This window comes from Schistocerca piceifrons, chromosome 2 (assembly GCF_021461385.2).
Source record: "Schistocerca piceifrons isolate TAMUIC-IGC-003096 chromosome 2, iqSchPice1.1, whole genome shotgun sequence".
In the NCBI taxonomy this organism is placed as follows: domain Eukaryota; kingdom Metazoa; phylum Arthropoda; class Insecta; order Orthoptera; family Acrididae; genus Schistocerca; species Schistocerca piceifrons.
The window spans coordinates 1066705556-1066730502 of record NC_060139.1 but is presented as its reverse complement, the minus strand read 5'-3'; the positions used below and the strand labels follow the sequence as shown (position 1 = coordinate 1066730502).

Below are 24947 nucleotides of genomic sequence, written 5' to 3'. Positions count from 1 at the left end.
GCATCGGAGAATTGCCCCCCCCCCCCCCCCCCCCGTCCCCTCCCCAGCCTTTTGCACTCTCAAATAGTGGGAGGGAAAGGAAAGTCCTCTCGTTGACTACACGCCTCAGTGAACCCTATAACGCCCCATTTGCAGAGTGGGAGCTCCTCAGTGCCCCTGGTATGTTGCCCTGACACAGCTCCTGGACCAGATCAGTTCCACAGTCAGGTGATTAAACATATCTCGTCTGACTGCAAACGACATCTCCTCGTGATCGTCAACCAGGTCTGGTGCAATGGCGCCTTTCCATTGCACTGGCGGGTAGAGCACCATCATACCAGTGCTCAAAACCGGCAAAAACCCACTTGATGTGGATAGCTATTGGCCCATCAGCCTCACCAACTTTCTTTGTAAGCTGTTTGAACATATGATGTGTCGGTGGTTGGGCTGGGTCGTGGAGTCACTTGGCCTACTGACTCCGTGCCAGGGCGGTTTTTGCCTGGGTTGTTCTACAACTGATACCGTATTTACCCGAATCTAAGCCGCACCTGAAAAATGAGACTCGAAATCAAGGAAAAAAAAATTCCCGAATCTAAGCCGCACCTGAAATTTGAGACTCTAAATTCAAAGGGGAGAAACGTTTTAGACCGCACCTCCAAACCGAAACAAAGTTGGTCCATTGTAATATGAGACAATTTAGGTTGAATGAATGACGATACAGCTACAGTAGTTTGGTGCGTGTGGTAAACTTAGCAGTTAAGCTTTACCACATAGTCATTGCTATGCGTCAGGCGCTCCGTCCGTATTTATACTAGAGAGCCTTTTTCATGTGCTTCGTCTGGTTTGAATTGATTGGTTATTGTTCTTTGATCTGATAAGTGCCGTTCTTTTTGTTATAGGTGTTTCCGTCACTCTAAGCTCAAAATGCGTTATTGTACTGTGCCATGCATTGTTTGTCGCATTCTGATAATGCGTGTTTAAGGCCTGACGCCATTTGCGGCGTGGCTTGCTTTGGTGCACGCTACTGCCGCTTACAATTAAAAAAAAAGAGAGATGAATCATCTCATTAGCGAAACAATGGCAAGAGACTGCTATTTGTTGTTACTTACACTGCCGCTTTCTTTGATAATGATCAACAAGAACCAAATAATAGACTGCATATGATAGATGTTCTGAACGAAAGTTTAGCGAAAATTTTTCTCAGTTTGAAAATTTGTGCAGACGCCTCTTTAGTACATTGCATTCTGCACAGAAATTAGAGTCATCTTAGGTTTAAAAATCTAGTCAGTTGCCGTGCTTCATTTCTGACTGTATCACTATTCAGCATAGGAATAATACGAATATAAACATGACGTGATATGTATATTCTTCCGTGTTTGCTGTTGTCTCACTCTAGTTTTGTAGTTTATTAGGAAGACAGGATTTAAATGAGATAGCAGGAAACACACAGGAATACATGGCAAAATGTTTACATTCGTATTATTCTTATGGTGAAGAGAATACTGCATGTGATTCACAATTCATAAAAGTTCCTATCAGCAACCATCTCTTGTCACAGGTAGGAAAAAATTCGGAACGTAGAGTTGGATATATTGACAAACATCCCAAACACTCTTGCCAGCCAGATTTTCGTAGTACGTAGGCTGCTACATTCGAAGATAAACAATATGGAATTTGTATTTACTTCGTTGAATAATGTATGAAAATGCAGTGGTCGAAACTCTGGGCAGAGAAAAAAAGCTCGTCATCCACCTTTTTTTTTTAAATTTGTTTACTGACACACAGGTTTTGGACCCAGTATTTATCTATGTGCCTGCAAAGCATGCCTGTGTAGCGCTACATATATTCGATGGCAGAAGTTAGTTGTGGCGGCACCTACCAACATTTTTCAGAACTACCGCTTATATTGCACTCGATTCTAAGCCGCAGGCAGTTTTTTGGATTGCAAAAACTGGAAAAAAGTGCGGCTTAGATTCGAGTAAATACGGTAATCTTGTGTCCCTCGAGTCTGCCATCAGAACAGCCTTTTCCAGATGTCAACACCTTGTTGCTGTCTTTTTTGATTTACGAAATCCGCATGACACCACCTGGCGACATCATATCCTTGCCACATTACATGAGTGGGTTCTCTGAGGCCCACTCCCAATTTTTATCCAGAATTTCCTGTCGCTTCGTACTTTTCGTGTTCAAGTTGGTGCCTCCCATAGGTCCCCCCATATCCAGGAGAATGGGGTCCCGCAGGGCTTTGTATTGAGTGTATCTCTATTTTTAGTGGCCATTAACAGTGTAGCAGCAGCTGTAGGGCCATCCGTCTCACGCTCTCTGTATGCAGACGACTTCTGCATTTCGTACTGCTCCACCAGTACTGGTGTTGCTGAGTGACGTCTACAGGGAGCCATCCGCAAGGCGCAGTCGTGGGCTCTAGCCCACAGCTTCCCATTTTCGGCCACAAAATCGTGTGTCATACACCTCAGTCGGCATCGTACCATTCATCCAGAACCAGAACTTTACCGTGTGATGATCCCCTCACTGCAGTGGAGACATATTGATTTTTAGTACTGGTTTTTGACACCTGATTGACCTGGCTTCGTCACCTTCGTCAGCTTAAGTGGAAGTGCTGGCAGCCCCTCAGCGCCCTCCACTGCCTGAGCAACACCAAGTGGGGTGCAGATCACTCTACACTACTGCAGCTCTACAGAGCTCTTGTTCAATCCTACCTTGACTACGGGAGTCTTGTTTGTGGTTAGGCGGTGCCCTCAGTTTTGTGTTTACTCGGCGCAGTGCGTCACTGCAGCGTTCGACAAGCGACGGCAGCTTTTAGGATGAGTCCGGTGACCATCATCCTGGCAGAGGCTGGAATCTCTCCATTGCAGGTCAGGCATGCACTACTGCTCGCCAGTTATGTGGTTTACACCAATGGCTGATGATCATGTTGGCTTCGCTTATTTCCATGGAGGACATATTGAACGGTATTGCTTGCCCAGTGGCTGCAATGTTTTCACTGCAGAGCTGGTGGCTGTATCTCGTGCTCTTGAGCACACCTGTTCGTGCCCTGGGGAGTCGTTTCTTCTGTGTACTGACTCCTTGAGCAGCCTACAAGCTATTGACCAGTGCTACCCTCATCATCCTTTGGTAGCGACCATCCAGGAGTCCATCTGTGCCTGGAACAGTCCATTCATTCAGTGGTGTTTATATGGACCCCAGGAGACATTGGAATCCCAGGCAACGAACTTGCTGACATGCTGGCTAATAACTGACCTGTGTTCGTTTTTACGCCACCAGGTTTTTCAGCTTTGGGAGACAGAATGGCATAGTCGCAGTACACACAACACACTGCGTGCCATTAAGGAGACTACGAATATGTGGCAGTCCATCCGGGTCTCTCGCAGGGACTCTGGTTCTCTGCTGGCTCCGCATTAACCACACTTGGGTGACACATGGCTACCTCCTATGCCGTGAAGTTCTGCCTCAGTGTTGATGCAGTGCCTGGTTGACAGTGGACCATATTCTGTTGCACTGTCCCACTTTGACTGCCCTATAACGAAATCTTCAGTTACCGGACTCGTTGCCGTTAATTTCATCTGACAACACCTCATCAGCTGATTTAGTTTTAAGTTTTATTTATGAGGGTTGGTTTTATCATTTTATCTAAGTTTTAGCACATGTCTTTTGTCCCTATGTATCCTCCACCCTAGTGCTTTTAGGGTGGAGGTTTTAACGTGTTGCAGAGTGGCTGGCTTCTCCTTTTTATTCTCATGGTCAGCCAGCTGTGGTAATCTGTTTTGTCGTTTTAATCTCTTCTACCTGTTTCTTGCATTTGTGTGGTTTTCTTCTCCCCTTTTGTCCATTTAAATGTTTGTTGCCCTTCCGTCATGCTTGTGGTTTTTCCTTTCTCCCCGTTTTGTGTTGTCAGTTTAGCTTGTTTTATTCTCACCCTTGTGACAGTGTTTTATTCGGAACACAGGATTGATGGCCTAGCAGTTTGGGCCTTTTTCCCCTCCTTTAAACCAACCAACCAAAAATTGAGTGTTTTCGTACACTCCTTCCATTATAAATGTAAATTTCATAAGTGTAGAATGTTAATATTTGTACTTCCTGAGGTGTTATTTGAAATTTTGTAAATGATTCTCATTTGATAAATTTAAGTCAACCAACTAGTCAGCTGGTGGGGAGAGCTGCACATTCAGACTGAAGACAACAACACTAACACAGTGTGTCTGAAGAGATGAGTGGTCATGGAATGTATGCACGTTGGTCCTACAGAAAGTCACACTTGTATTTCTTGCCAGTTTGCCCACATCATTTAAGTAACATTACCGTGCAATTTGTATTCATCCTTCATGTTTATGGTTGAATAAGTGTGGCTGAGACTAAATATTCAGACATTATCATTATCTAATGCTCTCACATGTTTAGTATCATGCAACAGGGTGGCTTAGCATGAGTATTGATGTTGAGTAGCTGCACTGTTTTGCTAAGGAAGGTTATTTGTAGCACTCACGTTTGTCTGTCTGTGAAATCATAGAGAGCTAACCATACAATGTTGTTGTTGTGGTCTTCAGTCCTGAGACTAGTTTGATGCAGCTCTCCATGCTACTCTATCCTGTGCAAGCTTCTTCATCTCCCAGTACTTACTGCAGCCTACATCCTTCTGAATCTGCTTAGTGTATTCATCTCTTGGTCTCCCTCTATGATTTTTACCCTCCACGCTGCCCTCCAATGCTAAATTTGTGATCCCTCGATGCCTCAAAACATGTCCTACCAACCGATCCCTTCTTGTAGTCAAGTTGTGCCACAAACTTCTCTTCTCCCCAATACCTCCTCATTAGTTACGTGATCTACCCACCTTATCTTCAGCATTCTTCTGTAGCACCACATTTCGAAAGCTTCTATTCTCTTCTTGTCCAAACTAGTTATCATCCATGTTTCACTTCCATACATGGCTACACTCCATACAAATACTTTCAGAAACGACTTCCTGACACTTAAATCTATACTCGATATTAACAAATTTCTCTTCTTGAGAAACGCTTTACTTGCCATTGCCAGTCTACATTTTATATCCTCTCTACTTCGACCATCATCGGTTATTTTACTCCCTAAATAGCAGAACTCCTGTACTACTTTAAGTGTCTCATTTCCTAATCTGATTCCCTCAGCATCACCCGACTTAATTTGACTACATTCCATTATCCTCGTTTTGCTTTTGTTGATGTTCATCTTACATCCTCCTTTCAAGACACTGTCCATTCCGTTCAACTGCTCTTCCAAGTCCTTTGCTGTCTCTGACAGAATTACAATGTCATCAGCGAACCTCAAAGTTTTTACTACTTCTCCATGAATTTTAATACAATAATTGACAATAATTGCCCGGGTGGTAGCAAGTGATGTGTAATGTGCTAAGTGATGAATTCCTTGTCACAGACAGGCACAACAAAAAGACTGCTATAAATGTGAACTTTCAGCCGCACACGACCACTGCCACTGACTACTGAGACCAGACTCCTTTTGGCCAAGAGCTCTTATTTATTGTGCCTGTCTGCAAGCAAACGTCTCCTCTATATCGTGTGTCACAATCATCTCTTTCCATAAATTGTTGTTATTCCATCTTGGATTTTCCAATGTGTATACTTCCCAATAAACTCTGGATGTTATAACAAAATGAAACATTTTGAGTATTAAGTGACGCTCAAGATGATGTATTGTCTTCTGTTGAATGTCCATCAGAGTCTATGTGGCATTGACCATTTTTCAGTTATTCACCGCAGTTAGTTCATGTGCCTCAAAAAAAGATTGTGTAAATGCCTAAGATAGACAGAAAAAGGAATGGTATTTATCCATGTGCCTATTTACATAAGAATAGTAAGGCAGATGATGATCTTTATTACTAGACGGCTATATAATACAAGAGAAGGAAAGTTGCTACTCACCATATAGCGGAGATGCTGAGCTGCAATAGGCATATATATATAATCTCAGACAGTAATGAGAAGTTCTGCATATTTGGTGGAGATAGGTGTGGGAGAAATGACAGTAATCAACACACATCATGACAACACCACAACGTGATACAAAAAGGAGCAATATAATTACTTCTTTGGAGTCACTTCGGCAGTGTGAAATAATTCCTTTTAGTAAATTGTCAGGTTAAGTGTATACTATTTATCTCGAAAAATGGGAAGTCCATGATGGAATAACAGTAATTTGGAAAGCATAGATTGCTACTCACCACATAGAGAAAGACTGTCCAAATATTTAAGCTTTTGGATGGAGTCCTTCTTCTGAAATAGAAAAATCACCTTCCCTGCTTGTACTCCAGCACTACATATGCACTCTATCCCACCAGTGCACCTACTAGCCTTTTCCTCAATCTACTTTTCTTTGGTATGAGGAGCATCAGCATTGTTTTCATGTTGGATGTTGGGATGTTGTAATACTACCTTCATTAGAAAGGATACTAGTCATTTCTGGAGTTGAAGTGATTATCACTATTTGTATGCAGTGCTGGAAAACGAACAGCCAATATTGAAACTTCAAGCTGATTTGGCAATATCACAAAACAATTACCACAATTGCAAGCTGCAGTTTGGACTAGTAATCTTAGGGCTACATCAGAATTAGCCAGTCTTCCAAATTGGTGAAAAGTTGTAGTAGTAATAGTAGTAGTAGTAGTAGTATGGTATTCTGCCTTATGACAGGTCTTGTCATGGGTTAAGCCTCTTCCACTTTTGTCTGTCCATGGCTAGTCTTTTCATTTCTGAATATTTGTCTCCTTTTATATTGTCCAGCATTTGATATCTTCTGTCCTCTTCCCCTTTTACCCTCCACCATTCCTTCTATTCCTTCCTTCAGTAAACAGTCCCTCCTCAAACAATGTCCAATCCAGTTCCGTTTTCTCTTTCTGATAATTTTCAGCATGTTTATTTCTTCTCCAACTCTTCTTAATACTTCTTCATTCCTTACTCGGTCTTCCCATTTCACTTTTTCCATTCTTCTCCATATCCACATCTCTAAGAGCCTCCAATCTTCTTTCATCTTCTTCCTCAATGTCCAGGTCTCTGCACCATATAGTGCAGCGCTCCAGATGTAACATTTGGTAAGTCTTTTTCTCAGATATTTGTTTAGTGGCCCACAAAGTAATTTCTGTTTCCTCTTGAATCCTTCTTTTGTCATAGCAATTCTTTTCCTAATTTCTGTTGAGCAATACATATCATCCATTATTACACTTCCCCAAGTAACTCAAGTTATTCACTTGCTCTATTTCCTCTCTATCTATTTTCTTACAGCATTTTATCCCCTTTCCTCCAGTTACCATGCTTTTCAATTTCTTCTTGTTAATCGTCATTCCATATTCTTCTAATTTTGTGTTTAGATCATCTAACATTTGTTCCATCTATCTTGCTCTCTCTGCTATCACAACCATGTCATCTGCAAATCTTTCACACTCCACTCTGTGACCCCTGTATAAGCTCTATTCCTTCCATCAAAGCTTTCACTAATAATTTCCTCCAGACATATATTGAACAGTGTTGGTGATAAACAACAACCCTGTCAGACACCTCTTCCCAGTTCTATTTCTTCACTCATCACACCTCCCATTGTTACTCTTGCTCTCTGGTTCAAGTATAAATTTCTGATTAACCATCTATCCCTCCTGTCAACTTCATGTTTCCGTATGATTTCCATCAGTGTGTCCCATCTGACACAGTCAAAAGCCTTTTCAAGATCTATGAACACAACATATACCTTCCTTTTCTTCTCCATGTACCTCTCCCCTATCACTCTCATTAGTCCAGTGGTATCTCTAGTTCCCATTCCTCGCCTGAAACCAAATTGTTCATATCCTGTTATGCAATTCAACTTTCCATATAGCCTTCTGTTGAGCGTCCTCAACAAGACTTTGGCTGCATGCGATATCAGGCTCACTGTTCTATGTTCCTCACACAAAGGTGTAGGATGTGCTACAAATCTGGTAGCTTTAGTCTAGCTATCTGAAATGTGTTTAGAAGCAGCTTAATAGTACACTGTATAGTGTCAGAAAGAATTTGGCAAAGAGGACTAAGAATGTCTTGTTGCTGGATGGTACTCATAGAAGGGAAAGTCATAACAGATGCAGAACTCTTTGGGAAATGCTTGCCAAGTAATTAGTATTTCTAACCAAGTGCAAGATGCAGCTATATAACCTATAGTTTCGGTTTTGTGGGGAAGGATCTTGGAAAATATCATATAATAGTTGTAGAGGCAGCAGGTAAAATTTTGACAGCAACAACTATGTTGAATTGCGGATGACTTCAGGCACAATGCTAAGAGTACTCTGCACAATAGTGTAAAATTGATGTCTTTTCTTGAACATTGTGATAAGCCCTAGATTGCATCTGAATACCTCTGATGATAAATTACTTTCATGACTAATTATCAGATGTATCAAATCAAAGCAGTATCCATCCTATATCTGTGATTTCCATTGTGTTACTAGTGCAGTTTTAAGGTCAATTCATGTGAAAGGCAGAGGTATAAAGTAAATATAATTTTCCTCTAAGTAAGATATGGAATCTGATTTTGTCCGACAATAAACAACAGCGGTCTTCTTTTCGATCATTGGATTCTTCCAACTAGTGCTGTTGTGATTTATCGTTTCTGCGTCTTCTCCCACCGGTGCGCTGCATGTCTACTTGCCGCCTGGAGGCGGTGCCCATCATCTCACGCACACGCGGTGCTCTCTTCACGGTGTATAAAGGTTTCCGTTGTTGTGGCTGGAATTCAGTTCCGGCGAGGCAGTGCACTAGCACCTAACTCAACTGAAGATGGTGGCCAGCTGGTCCGCCGAAATATTGTGTCAGGACGACGACATGATCTGGCTGCAAACACGTGAAGAAGATCATAAATATAGTTACTGTTAAAACAGTTGCTAGCAAAACAAAGGACTGCATCTCAGACAAAACTAAGGAAATTAGAAACAATTGATTGACTTGACATCAAAACGTTAGAAGCTTTTGAACTTTTCTTATCCACACAGAAAAATGAAAGGCTGGGTAGAATCGCTGCCACGTTAGTTGTGCATACCAGGACATCAATGAAATTGAAGAGATAGAGTGACAAATCCAAAGTAATGGCACACTACTGTAGAACCAGTAAGATTATGGAGAATGGCTGTCTATAGAGACAGTGGAGAAACATTGATGAATGTTGCACAGAACTTTTGAATTTTTTGCCAAAATAGAGCTATTTGTATTGACACTTCACGTATCACTAGCAGAATTGTGGTCTAGGGATAACATCTTTTGACACATAATCAAAATACCCTGTGTTCCAGGATCAAAACTAGCCATTCCTTAAATTTTGAGTAAAAATCATCAGCAATGGTGGGCTAAGGCTTCCAGTATAAAAAGTCACCCTCATTCTGCCAAAGACCTTGTCAAAGAGGGCAGAGGAGAGTTCAGATCACTCTCTTGCTCTTGGGGTGGGAAACTGCCCCTGAAAGTAGAAGAATCAGCAATGATCAATAGCATAAGGATGGGAAAAAAACTGCTGTATTAAAGACAAATAAGGTGTATCCACGGGACATGTACTGTAATTGTAATTGAAATTAAAAAAGTGTCATGATAATCTATCCATTGGTAAGAGATTCTGGATTGAATCTTTGGGAGGGGACTGCCAAGGGGGAGGAGGCCAAGAAAAAAATCTGGAATAACCAACCAAAGAGTGACATTGCGTGAGTTGTGATGTGGAATATCATTAATTCAAACATGGTAGGGGAGCTAGAAAATATGAAAAGGAAAATACTGAGGCTCAATCTAGATATTTGGGGGGGTGGGTTCATTGAAGTGAACTGGAAAGAAGACAAGGATGTCTGATCAGGTGAATATAGGGGTAATATCAATAGCAATAGAAAATGGCATGACAGGAGTAAGAATTTAATGAGAGAGAGAGAGATACTGTGAACAGTTCAGAGATGGGGTTGTTCTAGTCAGAATTGACAGCAAACCAATGCTGACAACAATAGTTCAGGTATACATGCTGATGTCACAAGCAGAAGATGAAGAGAGAGAGAAAGAGAGAGAGAGGAAGTATATGAAGATGTTAGATGAATAATTCAGTACATAAAGGGAGAAGAAATTTTATTGCGATGGGGATTGGAATGTGGAAATAGATAAAGGAGCAGAAGAAAGGATTTTGGGCGAAAATGGTCTTGATAGTAGCAATGAGAGAAGAGGAAGACTAATGGAATTGCAGTAAATTTCAGCTAGTAGTAGTGAATAATCTGCTCAAGAATCATGAGAGATGGTGGTATAATTAGAAACAGCTCAGAGACAAGGGAAGATTCCAACTGGATTACTTGGTCAAACAGAGATTCATAAATCAGATATTGGATTTTAAGGTGTACCCAAGAGCAGATTTAGACTCAAATCACAATTTTGTAATGGAGAAGAATAGCCTGAAGTTTAGGAGAATTATACTGAAGAATCAGTGTGGGTAGAAGTGGGATACTGAAGTACTGAGGAATTACGAGACATGTTTGAAGTTCACTAAAGATGTGGGTACTGCGATAAGGAATATCACAATTGGGAGTTTAGTTGAAGAGCAGCAATCATAGATTTGGAAAAACAAACATAGGTACTGCGGAGGAAACCACAAAGAAATCCTTTGGTAATAGAAGATCACAGCAGTATAAATCAGTTAGGAATGAAATAAATATGGAGTGCTAGAAAGCCATGGTGAAGTGGCTGCAGGGAAAATGTGAAGAAATTGTCAGGACTGACTGAGTCAGCCCAACCTTCGGTGAAATTAAAAGCAAGGGCAGAAACATCAAGAGCACAATAGGAATTGAACAGTTTAAACACAGAGAACAGTGCTAATGGATGGAAAGAGTACATTGAAGGCCTCTCTGAGGGGGAGAATTATCTGTCGACATGATAGAAGAAGAAACTGATGTTGATATGAAAGTGATACGGGATCCAGTATTAGTCAGAGTTTAAAAGAACTTTGGAAGGCTTGAGATCAAAGAAGGCAGAGAGGTAGATAACATTCCATCATAATTTCTAAAGTCATTGGGAAAATTGGCATCCAAATGACGTCTAATTGTCTGTCTTATTACCTTGATTCAGGGATTGAAAGTATCTGTTAGCTACATGACAAGTAGTAGTGTTTATAATTGTAAATCTCCATGTAGTAATGTTTTGTAAAAAGACTTCTGTTGTTACTGCTGTAAGTAGCAATTTTTTAAAAACATACGAGGCTGGTTTGATAATCTGCAAAAAAGTAAGAAAAAATGTTTCTTTCATAAACAGCTTACCTTACTTCTCAACATAGTCTCCTTTGATGATGTACACTTTATCCAGTGATCCTTCAGCTTTTTCATCCCATCGGAAAAATAGGTGCTGTCAAACTCTGCAAAATACTCATTGATAGCAACTACGTGGCACTTCCTCATATGATGAAGTTTTTTTAGCAGCAAGCCAAAGTTTCAACTTCAGGAACTGGAGGAAACCGCTTGGGGTTAAGTAGGTGAATAAAGTGGATGAGGAACCAGTTCAAAGCTTAATTCATGCATTTTCACCACTGTTATCTCTGATGTGTTGGATGTTGCATTATCCCAGTGAAAGAATACTTTCTTGCATCCCAGCCTTGATCTTTTTTCAGTGAACACAAGTTTCAAATTATCCAAAAATGAAACATAATGGGGTTGAGTTATGGTTCTGGCTTTTCCCAAGTAATTTATGAGGATTATTCCTTGGCAGTCCCAAAAAGATAGTGGCCATCACCTTACCAGCTGGCACAATGGCCTTTGCTCCTCTGGTGCATTTTCACCAACCTTTGTTCATTGTTTTGACTAATGCTTTCACTCTGGTTTTTAATGATGGCTCCAGGTTTCATCAGTAGTAACAAATCAGCACAAAAAATCTTGCAAATTGCAACTGAACATCACCAGATATTGTGTTGAAATGTTGTGCTGGATGCTCTTCTGGTCGACTGTGAGTAGTCGTGGCACCTACTTCACACAGCTTCTTCATAGCCAATTCTCCATGCAAGATACTATGCACTCTCAGTTGAGATACTACAGGTTCAGCAGTATCACAAATTTTCATTTGATGGTCTTCATTACCATATCATGAATTTTGTCAGTGGTTTCCTTTGTGGTGACCTCAGTGGATGTCCGGAGCACACTTTGTCATCACTACTTGTCTGATCACTTTTAAATTCGTTAATCCAAAAGTAAATGACCTTTAATGATGGTGCAGAGTGTGCATGAATGTCAGCTGATTCAGTTTTGATTTATACAGTAGTCCAACCCTTCAAATGAAAACATTTAATTATAGTACGAAACAGTTTTCTCCATTTTCAATTGCAGCCGCCACATTGACCAATTCAGGAGAGCTTCTGTGAAGTTTGGAAGGTCGGAGGCGAGTTGCTGTTGGAGGTAAGGCTGTGAGGGCAGGTCATGAGTCGTGCTTGGGTAGCTCAGATGCTAGAGCTCTTGTTCGCAAAAGGCAACGGTCCCGAGTTCGGGTCTCGGTGCGACACACAGTTTTAATCTGCCAGGAAGTTACAATGCACTGTATGGTGTGCATTGTTGAAATTAATTATACAATCTTTGGAATAAACAAGCTTACCATCCATGAAGGAGCAATAAAAGTGTTCTAGTCTTTCACAGAAATTTGCCACCCTTTAATGACACTAACAAGGTAAGCATTTTTATTCATTCTTCATTACTGGATGGACATTCTGTTATTAAAACGGTGAATGAGCTTTCAGACCGTGATGCACAAATTTTAACACTAACAGGCTTATGTACCAAAAAAAAGTCACATTTAATTACAAACTATTTAGAAAAGTTAATCCAACAGCACTAGAGAGTTTTTTAAAACTCGACAATGAACAAGAGTGGCAGGATGTTTATAGTGCAGTGCCAGTAACATAGATTATAAATATAATGCTTTCCTTAATACATTTCTCATGCTCTTTGAGCGTTGCTTTCCATTAGAACGTTCTAAACGGGGTACTGGCAGTAATAGGCAGCTCGGGTGGCTGACTAGTGGGATGAGGATATCATGTAGAACAAAGTGGGAGTTATATCAGCATTATGTATCCTCTGTCGCAATTTGACAATGATTTTGGCAAACTCTGGAAACCAGTAAATTTGCACTTCATCCTGTCCTATACGTGTTCAATAGGTGAGAGATCTAGTGATCTTGCTGGCCAGGGCAGCTGTTGTACATCATGAAAAGCATGTTGCATCAGTGTGTGCCATATGAGGATGTGCATTGTCCTGCTGAAAAATTTCATCGCCTTCTTGTCGAAGACATGGCAGTAGTACAGGGATAATTTGAGCAATGCAGTTGGCACTAGGTACCAAACCCTGCAAAAACACTAAATGTGACTGGCCCGAAGTGTAGGAGTTTTGGCTTATTACAGCCTTTCCTCCTATTCCTTACGATGCGATGATGATGTGGCCTGGCTTTATGGTGTGTCCTCTCATGGTCCGGTGTTGGTCCTGGCTACTAGCATGCAGGCATGCTAGTGGTGGACTCTGCTGTTTTTGGTCTTCTGTGTCTCGCGCGAGACGTTGTGCAGTGCTATCTGTAGGTCTGCGGACAGCTTCCTCTCACCGTCGCGAACCTCATTCCTCAGCCGCACGACTGCGTCCTCTAGGATGTAGTCCCAGTTGCACAGCGTGAAGATGGGGTTCATGTTGATTATGTTGAACTCAAACAGAATTGCCCGGTGCCCGCCACATAGCTCGTATGGCCTATGTGGGAGCGACAGCTTCCGTTCCCATTCCACCTGGGCAAAGAGGTATGGGTTCTTTTGGGCATTGTAGCGCCCATCCCGTAACATGGTGGCTATCTTCTTTAGCACGTCCGCCATGTTCATGCTGTCCGGAAAAGGGATTACATCTGTGCGTAGTTTCCCAGCCTCTTCTTGTTTCCCCTGCTGTTTTACCTCCCCGTCGGGAGTTGGGGAAGGGGAGGACGGTGCCACGTCCATGGGCATCTCCCCGGTTTCCTGAATTGCTACAGGTTCCGGAGCGACGTCTCATTGAGTGGCCACGTCCTTCTGTTGCAGTAAGTCCGTCTGTGCGGCGGCGTCCACCCCCACCGGGCGCACCATAGGGGAAGCGGGCACGGGAGCGGGCACATTCTTCTTGTTGAGAACTCGCAGCTCCTCACGCAGCTGCTGGAGCTGACAATCGACTGCGACGAGTTCTTCCTTAAGCGCGGCCTGTTCGGCCGCAAAGGCAGCTTGGAAGCCGGTCGTGGCGTCGTCAGTGGCGGCTTCAGGTCGGCGCGTCTCACACCCCTCGCCAGAGTGGGGGAAGGGTGGGGCAGCCGTTGTGGCATCTGATACCACCACTGGGCGTGGTGCGGCGGGCTGACGGCGAAACTTCTTGAGGTTGTCACAGCTACGCGAGTTGCGGGCATGCGGACCACCGCAGTTTGCGCAGCTGCTGGCCACCCCACGTGGCGTGGTGCAACTGCAGGTGTCATGTGCCGCCGCGCACTTCAAGCACGCAACGGCGTTCTTGCAATGACTCGCAGTGTGCCCCAGTTGCTGGCACCTGTAGCACTGCACGTCCTTGCGTTGCCAGTGAGTGCACTTCGGCTGTCAGCAGCGGCCGCTGTTGCTCCCCATCGCATTGATGAGAAGCTCAAGTGCGGCTGCGAGCTGCTTTCCCTTGTGTCCAGCCATGGCATTGGGCTAGTGACGTTGGCGTGCGCGAGTGACAGTAACGAAGTGAGGTGTGTGTGCATGCGTGCTTCCTACACCTTGAAGCCTGGGGTGCAACCAGTGTGTTGTGGCCAAATACGCCCCAGAAAAGGCCACTCACCAGGTCTGTGTCATACATGTGTATGTCACTCACTCACATACACACAGAATCAGTACTCATCACTCTCCACTCAACTCTCACAATACCAGAGTAGCATGCTTGATGACGTGGTGGCAGTAGTATCCTGGCCAGTGACATATGTCATATTGACTTACTGCAAGGACATAGCCCCACTGTTCCTTGGCCACAAAGCAGGTGCAGCATGTCTCCAGATTTCTTCCCTGGATGACTTTTGTTTGGCCACTGCTGCTTATACAACATGTCGGTCATGATGCACGTCTGTATTGTGCAGACGTCCAGGGTCTTCCTATGAATGTGGGAATGTCCCACAGACCACTGCTGAAGGCAGCGACGCACCGTCGATACATAATGTCCAATATGCGCAGCAGTCTGTCAATACGTTCATCCTGCTTCCCACAGGCCCACAGTGTGACCCAGTTCATATGACTGAAATTGTCAACAAGAGTATGTGCTCATCGGTTGGGCGCGATTGTATCCTAGAATGAAGTTGCGAACAATGTTCATGTCAAACTTCAGCACAGCTATTGCCTGCAGAGTTGATTCAGAGAGTGCGCAGACAGGCCTCTTGAGTGCCATCTGGTTGCTAATGACCATGACAAATAAATCACTAGCACTACAACTCCAGAGTGTGCACTAGTTATGCTCTGGTGCTACTGCACACACCCCTTGAGGACGTTGCAATTCCACCCCGCCCCCCTCCACCCCGCCACCGGTGTATTATACAGATGGTGGACAGAAATGTGGACAAACAAAAAAACACGACTCATTACTATATTTCAAAAGATGCAGAAAACCCATGGACATTCAAAAAAGCTTCCAATGTTGGAATCCTGTATGGTTTTCAGTGAAATCTTATGCCATTATTCCTGCAAAATAATGGCAAGTTTAGGTAATAATGATGGATGAGGATAGGAATCGCGCATTCTTTTCTCCAAAGCAGACTACAAAGTCTCAGTAATATTGTGGTCTGGTGAGTGGTGGTCATCCTTGTGTTGACGAACCAATCGTGAACAATGCGAGCTGTGTGAACAGGAGCCCTGTTGTATTGGAACACAGCATCACCAATGATGAACAAACATTGTGCCATGGGATGGACATAATCAGCCAAAATGGTCACATAGTCATTGACAGTAATGTGACCTTGCAGAGTAACCATGGGGCAGTTGGAATAACGTGCTATTATGGCCTTAATCATATCGGGACCCTTGCCATGTTTCACTCTTGAAAATGAACTTGACCGGAAGTTGGGAACAGTTTGAAACAAGACTTATCAGACCTAATGACTTCCTTCCATTGCTCTGTCCCTCCCTGGGTCCGGGGGTAAGAATTGGCCTGAGGTATTCCTGCCTGTCGTAAGAGGCAATTAAAAGGAGTTTCACACGTTTTGGCCTTTATATGATGGACCCCTGTAGGGGTTAACCTCCATTCTACAAAATTTTCCCGAAGAGTGAGCCAACTGGGGAAGGGGGCCTTACATGGTGCATCGTGTCCATTGTACATTGAGATCTTTAGCTCACTTTCTCATCGTCGCATTGCAGTCTCGCCCATTCTCCACCTCTTGGGCGAGGACACCGTCCTGGGTGCATTTTCCACCATACACTATGTAATGTCACTTATTGCGTCGACGATGACCATGGGCTTCTTTGCACCTGATATCCAGCACGGTAGTCAGTCCATTGTGGTGGGGTGGCCATGTACCCTGTTGATTGTAGCCCCCTGCCACACAGGGATTGCTCTGCTGATCCCTGCACTGTTAACTCCCATGTATGCCATGGAGTAGATGCCCATCCCCTGGGGCATTGGGACTCCCAGCAATGGCCATCCTGCCAGGTGGCCTTTGCTGTGGCTGGGTGGTGCCCATGGGGAGAGCCCTGGTCAGAGTGGGTGGCATCAGGGTGGATGACATGTGATGAAGCATAGTCCTTGATCTCTTGCTGGTGTGAAACATCAGCAGTCTCTAAGTGTTGACGAGCTCAATTCAACGCACAGAAGCATGACCCCAAATTGTTCCCCTCCCTGGCCATACCAAGGGAGGAATGTCAGGCTGAGGATGGCAGCGGATCTTATTCGCCGCATTACCTTGTATGTTTGAAAGCTGATGGGGAATCTTTCGTGATGGTGAAGCCTCTGTTTTTTGTTGAGCATTTAGAGGACAAATTTGAGGAGGTGGAGAGGTGGAGGGCTTGTCCAAAATGAGATCTGGGTCAGTCTTGATCAAAACAGCATCTTCTGCCAAGTCATGGGAGTTAGTCGCTTGTGACAAGCTGGAGGATGTTTCTGTAACCATAATGCCCCATAAGAGCTTAAATATCATCCAGGGTATCATATTTCACAGGGAACTTCTTTTGCAGTCGGACGATGTGCTGTGCGCCAGTTTAGAGTGGCGAGGTGTACATTTTGTTCAGCTTGTCAACCAGGGTCCGAGGGATAATCAGGTTGCGGCCGGTGTCTTCATCTTGGCCTTCGAGGGTGATACATTGCCTGAGAAGGTCAAGGTGATGATTTACCGCTGTGATGTAAAGCCCTATATCCCTCCCCCAGTGCGGTGCTTTAAATGCTGGAAGTTCGGCCATATGTCTTCCCCCTGTACTACCAGCATCACATGTTGAGATTGTGGACACCCATCACATCCCAATGCTCCATGTGCCCCGCCTCCCATCTGTGTCAACTGCGGAGAGCACCATTCACCTTGCTTGCCAGACTGCAGGATTCTCCAGAAAGAAAGGAAAATCATGGAGTACAAGACCCTGGACCAACTGACCTACACTGAGCCTAAGAGAAAATTTGAATTCCTGTATCCTGTGTGTATGACATCGTCTTACACCGCCGCTACAACAGTTCTGGCACCATCAGCTCCGCCAACCCCAGTCACCTCTCAGAGCTTGAAGACTACACCTGCCCCCTTGATGGTGGGGGGCATTTCCCTCCCTGTTGCTCCTGCACCACGTACTTCTGGAGGCCCCCCCCCCCCCTCAACTATTTGGGGACATCCGTCCCAACTTCTGAGCCAGAGAAGCGGAAGTCTTCTCCCGCGTCTCTCCCTAGGAACGGGACCCTTGGATCACTCCCTTCCCAGGTTTCTGCTAATGGGAAAGATGACACCCGCAAGTGGCTGAAGAGCCCAAAAGCAGCTGGTCAAAGGGCTTCACACTCATCCTCAGTCCCGGAGACTGACCCAGTGAAGTCCTCCCAGCCAGGGAAACCCAAGGAGCAGCAAGAGAAATCCAAAAAGAAAACCCCCAAGACCAAGGAAATTGCAGTGGCACCCACACCACTGCTACCTGCAAGCTCTGCGTCTGAGGATGGAGTGGACATTTTGGCAACCGCTAAAGACCTAGTTCTTGCCAGACCATCAGATACAATGGATATAGCCTGCTCAAGCAAGAAGTCTGTGGCAGCACATGACTCTGAGGTGTAAACTACATCATAGAATGTTCCATGCCTTCCCAATCTCATGATCACGTCATCCTCCAGTGCAATTGCGGCGGTTTTTCCACTGCCTGGCTGAGCGACAGCAACTGTTAAGCTTTACACCTGCTATCTGCATTGCCCTCCAGGAAACCTGGTTCCTGGCAATGCAGATTCCTGCCCTCTGGGGCTATAAGGGATACTACAGGAACCATAGCGACTATAATCGAGTGTCAGATGGAGTTTCCATTTATGTCCTAGATTCAGTCTGTAGTGTACCTGTGCCTCTTCAAACCCCTCTTGAAGCTGTGGCTGTCAGAATGACGACGACTCAGGAAATAACTGTCTGCAACGTATATCTTCCTCCAGATGGTGCAGTACCCCTGAATGTATTAGCTGCACTGATTGATCAACTGCCTAAACCTTTCCTACTTTTGGGAGATTTTAATACCCATTACCCCTTGTGGGGCGGCACAGTGCTTAATGGCCGAGGCAGAGATGTTGAAACTTTATTGTGTCAGTTCGACCTCTGCCTCTTAAATACTGGGGGCACTTCACATTTCAGTGTGGCTCATAGTAGTTATTCAGCCATTGATTTATCAATTTGCAGCCCAGGACTTATCCCATCTATCCACTGGAGAGCACATGATGGCCTGTATGGTAGTGACCACTTCCCATCTTCCTGTCACTGCCCCCATATCAGGGCCACGGACTGGGAAACTTTCACCTCTGCTGTCACTGTTAAATCTCCCCCATACGGTAACATAGGTGTGATCGTTGAGCAGGTGACTACAATAATTGTTTCTGTGACAGAAAACGTGATCCCTCGCTCTTGCAGGTGCCCGAGGCGTAAGGCGGTCCCTCGGTGGTCACTGGAAGTCGCTGTAGCAATTAAGGAGTGTTGGTGAGCTCTGCAGCGGCATAAGTGGCACCCTCCCCTGGAGCATCTCATAGCAGGAGTTTTGGGAGAGATACGTCTCGAGCATTGGGTGCCATACATCACCTTCCCAAGTCTGGGCAAAGATCAGACGTCTTTTTCGGTACCAGACACCAACAGGTGTTCCCAATATTACCATAAATGGTAATCACCGCAAACGTGATTGTCGAGCACTTTGCTTGAGCCTCTCTGTCAGAGAATTACCCCCAAGCCTTTCTCACTCTCAAATGGCGGCTGGAAGGGAATGTCCTCTCATTCACCACATGCAACAGTGAATCCTATAACGCCCCATTTACAGAGTGGGAGCCCCTCAGTGCCCTTGCACATTGCCCTGACACAGCTCCTGGGCCAGATCGGATCCACAGCCAGATGATTAAACATCTCTCATCTGACTAAAAGCGATGTTTTCTCATCATCTTCAATTGGTTCTGGTGCGATGGCATCTTTCCATCGCAATGGCAGGAGTGCACCATTATTACAGTGCTCAAACCCAGTAAAAACCCACTTGATGTGGACAGCTAGTGGCCCACCAGCCTCACCAACATCTGTGTAAGAATGTATGTTATGTCAGCTGTTGGGTTGGGTCCTGGAGTCACGTGGCCTACTGGTTCCATGCCAGGGTCGCTCTACCACTGATAATCTTGTGTCCCTTGAGTCTGCCACCCGAACAGCCTTTTCCAGATGCCAACACCTGGTTGCTGTCTTTTTTGACTTACGTAAAGCATATGACATGACCTGGCGACACCATATCCTTGCCACATTGTACGAGTAGGGTCTCCATGGCCCGCTCCCAATTTTTATCCAAAATTTCCTGTCGCTTCGTACTTTCCATGTCCAGGTTGGTGCCTCCCATAGTTCCATCCATATTGAGGAGAATGGAGTCCCGCAGTGCTCTGTATTGAGCGTCTCTCTATTTTTAGTGGCCATTAATGGTCTAGCAGCAGATGTTGGGCCCTCTGCCTCACCTTCTCTGTAGGCAGACGACTTCTGCATTTCACACTGCTCCACCAGCACTGGTGTTGCTGAGCATCGCCTACAGGGAGCCATCCACAAGGTGCAGTCATGGGCTCTAGCTCACGGCTTCCAGTTTTCAGCTGCAAAGTTGTGTGTCATGCACTTCACTGGGCATCGTACTGTTCATCGGACCCAGAACTTTACCTTCATGACGATCCACTCTGTGTAGTGGAGATACATCAATTCTTAGGACTGGTTGTCGACGCTTGGTTGACTTAGCTTCCTCATCTTTGTCAGCTTAAGCAGAAGTGCTGGTAGCACCTCAATGCCCTCTGCTGCCTGAGCAACACCAGTTGGGGTGCAGATCGCTCTACACTGCTGCAGCTCTACAGAGCCCTTGTCCATTCCCGAACTGAATATGGAAGTGTGATTAATGGTTTGGCAGTGCCCTCAGCATTGCGTTTACTTGAACCTGTGCACCACTGCGGGGTTCGACTAGCAGCAGGAGCTTTTACGATGAATCCGGTGACCAGTGTACTAGTGGAGGCTGGGGTCCCTCCATTGCAGATCAGACGTGCATCCATCTATGCCCTGGAACGGTCCACTCATTCACTGGTGTTCGTCTGGACCCCTGGTCACGTCGGAATCCCAGGAAATGAACTTGTTGACAGGCTGGCCAATCAGGCTACACGGAAACCACTTCTGGAGATGGGCATCCCTGCAACTGACCTGCATATGTTATTATGCCACAAGGTTTTTCGGCTTTGGGGGACGGAATGGTAAAATGTCCGTACACACAACAAACTGCAAGCCATTAAGGGGACCATGAATGTGTGGAAGTCTTTGATGAGGGGATTCCATTGTTCTCTGCCGGCTCTGCATTGGCCATGCCTGGGTGACCCACAGCTGCCTCCTGCGCCATGAAGACCACCTCAGTGTCAGTGCAGCGCCTGGTTGACAGTGGCTCGTATTCTTCTGCTCTGTCCTTCTTTGGCTGCCCTGCACCTTCATCTTCAGTTGCTGGACTTGTTATCATTGATTTTAGCAGACAACGCCTCATCGGCTGTTTGGTTGTACGTTTCATCCATGAGGGTTGGTTTTATGATTCGATCTGAGTTTTAGCGCTTGTCCTTTGTCCCTGTGTGTCCTCCAAACTAGTGCTTTTAGGGTGGAGATTTTAATGTGTTACAGGGTGGCTGGCTTTCCCTTTTTATTTTTGTGTTCGGCCAGCCACTATAATCTGCTTTCTTGTTTTACTCTCTTCTAACTGTTTCTTGCATCTCTCTGTTGTTTTCTTGTCCATTTTTGTTCCTTTTAGTGTTCGCTGCCTTTCCTTCGTTCTTGTGGTCTTTCCTTTCTTTCCGTTTTGTGTTATATGTCTCGTCTGTTTTATTCTCACACTTGTGGCATTATTTTATTAGGAACAAGGTACCAATGACCTTGTAGTTTGTTCCCTTTTCCCCCTCTTTTAAACCAACCAACCAACCATTGCTCCGTAGTCCATATTTTATGGCTTCAGATACCTAATTGTCCTGTTACAAGCATTTGCATTATTGATGAATGGTTTTGGAATCCCAGCTCTTCCAGCTCACCATGTGATTCCCAGCTTACAGAGTTCCCATCTTGTTTTGATGCTGATAGGGTCCACGAGTGTGACATTCAGTACTGCAGATACTTTTGCAGCTGTCATTGTCCAATTTTTCATCACAGTCCTCTTCAGTGATCATCTGACATGATGACTCAATGCATACTTTCATGCATGTTGTGACTTGGTGGATGATGTTTTTTCCAACTTCCCTGATTGTAGTGTAAATCTGCAGTATGGTGCCTTTTGAAACACAAAACGCGTCGACTGCCTTAATTAGAAAAGCACCCACCATATAAGCACTAACAATTTGCCCACATTTGAATTCACTTAGCTCTGACAATGTACTCTCAACTATACAGACCACTGCTCTGATCATGATTGACATGTCTGCCACATATTGAGTACATTGCACAGGTGCCTTTTGTGATCAAATACGGCAGCGCAATCTGCATGTTTGGCTTGCAGATGCATTTATGTTGAGACATGCTTTTATTGTAGTGTTTCCATATTTTTGTCCAACCCCCAAAATTCATGACAACTTACATCATCATGTTTCGATATACGTAAACAACTAGAAACACATATACAAGATTGTGAAAGTCACTACTCACCATATAGCAGAGATGCTGAGTCGCAGATAGGCACAACAAAAAGACTGTCACAGATAAAGCTTTCGGTTGAAAGTTTTGTTTGTGACAGTCTTTTTGTTATGCCTATCTGTGACTCAGCACCTCCGCTATATGGTAATGACTTTCATAGTATTGTTACATTCCATCCTGGATTTTCCATTGATTGATAGAAACACATACACCCATACCATATATATTACAATAAAAAACAAATAAAACTACAAAAAGAACTTCCCATTGAAAGCCCCTGCCACACAAATCTAGGCTGCCCATCCCCCCACCCACCCCTCCCAACTGCCCCCCCCCCCCCTCCGGACTCCCGTCTCTCTCTCTCTCTCTCTCTCTCTCTCTCTCTCTCTCTCTCTCGCACACACACACACACACACACACACACACACACACACACACACCAGTTATTTCTCTGCCTGAGTGGATCTATGGAACATGATGTACGAATGAATTAGTATGCCATTACTTCACCACCTTCAAAAAACCTACAGTCCAATATAATGAGAGGAGGTTCACATTAGTAGCTCCACTCAGTTTTGTGCTTCGACTTACCCTGCTGAGTAGGTCTGTTGCTATATATATATATATATATATTTTTTTTTAAGTACAAAAATGTACACTATGGGATTCTGGAAATTTTTACTGTTTTAAGTAAATAATAACTGTTACATTTTGTTGAACTCAAAGTACTAAGAGGTTTGTTTTGTGTGTCAGACATTTATTCCATAACCCAGAGCTGAGTTAAGATAACTGTGCAGTTTGTACATAAATTGCATTTCAGATTATGTATTATTCAGTTCATTTGCAGTATTGCATATTCATGTAGATATTAATAACGCATTTAATTTCAGGTTCCAAAATATGTAGCTAACAAATGGGACAAAGCACCTGGTAACATAGAAGTAGGAAAACTAAAAATTACCAAGTGAGTAGAAAAATTATAATTTTTAAATAATCTTTTTGTGGTTTGTAGCCTAATACAACATTTCTGGTATTTGTATTTGCCTGATTGGGGAGATGGAAGAAACATAACTTTATTTTCAAAGCAACAGATTTATCTTCTCGTCATATCTTCAGTTATACAAGGCATGCAAAGGTTTATCAGAATATAAGGGCTATTTGTAAAGTAAACTCCATTTTCATGTGGGATGGGGAGTAGTGTGGAGTATGGAACAATCACCTCACTGACTCAAGCACCTGAGCAGTTTACTTAGAACTGTGATAACTAGAAAATCACAATATTGTTTTTTATTTTACTGAGATCATTCAAAATGAGTGTTGCAAAGTTTTCTTTGCGGCCATCAGTTGGTTTTACAAGTGCAGCACCTTGACAAAATAGTGACAGAACAAGAAAAAAATTTTGTACGTTGGAATATGTGAGATGTTTATCTGTTACCACAGTGCGGTGTGCATTCAGAAGGAATTATGATAAAGAACTGCTATGTAAACAGGGCATTCTGCAGTGGTATCGACAATTTAGAGACCCAGGTTGTCTGTAAACAGAAAAGTGCCAGTTGACCAAATCTTCCAGATGCAGTGGTGCAGAGGGTGAGTGATGGTTTTGTTCGTGGTCCTTGCATGAACTTGGAATACCACAGCAAACTTTTGGGAAGATTTTGCAATGGCGGATGCATTTCAAACCATACCATGTACAGCTTGAGCAACAGTTAAAACAGGAAGATTATGGGTGGCTGGCACTTTCAATTTTGCATCACAATACAGGAAACACTGGAAGAGGATATTTTGCTTTCAAGCTGATATTCAGCTCTGAAGCAAACTTCCATGTTGTCCGTGGTCAGAGGTAATCCTAAAATTTAATGTTCTTGACATAATCCCGAAATTTAATATTCTCGACGCACTCTTGGCACTTTGGATTTTAGACTACTGAATTCCCTAATTATTTTCAAAATGCAATTCTCATGTGTCTAGCTCCAACTACTATTCCATGTTCAAAGTCTGTTAATTCCTGTTGTGTAGCCATTATCACGTCGGAAATCTTTTCGCTCGAATCACCTGAGTACAAATGACAGCTGCGCCAATGCACTGCCCTTTTATACCTTGGGTACATAATACTACTCCCATCTGTATACATGCATAACATTTCTCATGACTATTTTCACCTTAACTTGACAGAATTCAGTCTAGGAGCCGTAGTACTCTTTTATTAATTAATTGATATCATTGAAGTTAATCTCTCTCTCTCTCTCTCTTCTCTCTCTCTATCTATATATATATAAAAACAAAGATGATGTGACTTACCAAATGAAAGTGCTGGCAGGTCGACAGACACACAAACAAACACAAACATACATACAAAATTCAAGCTTTCGCAACAAACTGTTGCCTCATCAGGAAAGAGGGAAGGAGAGGGAAAGACGAAAGGATGTGGGTTTTAAGGGAGAGGGTAAAGAGTCATTCCAATCCCGGGAGCGGAAAGACTTACCTTAGGGGGAAAAAATGACAGGTATACACTCGCACACACACTCATATCCATCCGCACATACACAGACACAAGCAGACATTTGTAAAGGCAAAGAGTTTGGGCAGAGATGTCAGTCGAGGCGGAAGTGCAGAGGCAAAGATGTTGTTGAATGA

General features: G+C 43.9%; 1 protein-coding gene across 1 annotated transcript in view; it reads left to right on the top strand.

Annotated features, from left to right (window-relative positions):
- The window catches only part of LOC124776663 (general transcription factor IIF subunit 2), a 77291-nt gene that overhangs the window by 18534 nt on the left and 33810 nt on the right, over window positions 1–24947 (top strand). Inside the window, exon 3 of the mRNA XM_047251764.1 lies at window positions 23204–23277. Coding sequence (XP_047107720.1) covers window positions 23204–23277 — 74 coding nt within the window. The remainder of the gene's footprint in view (window positions 1–23203; window positions 23278–24947) is intronic.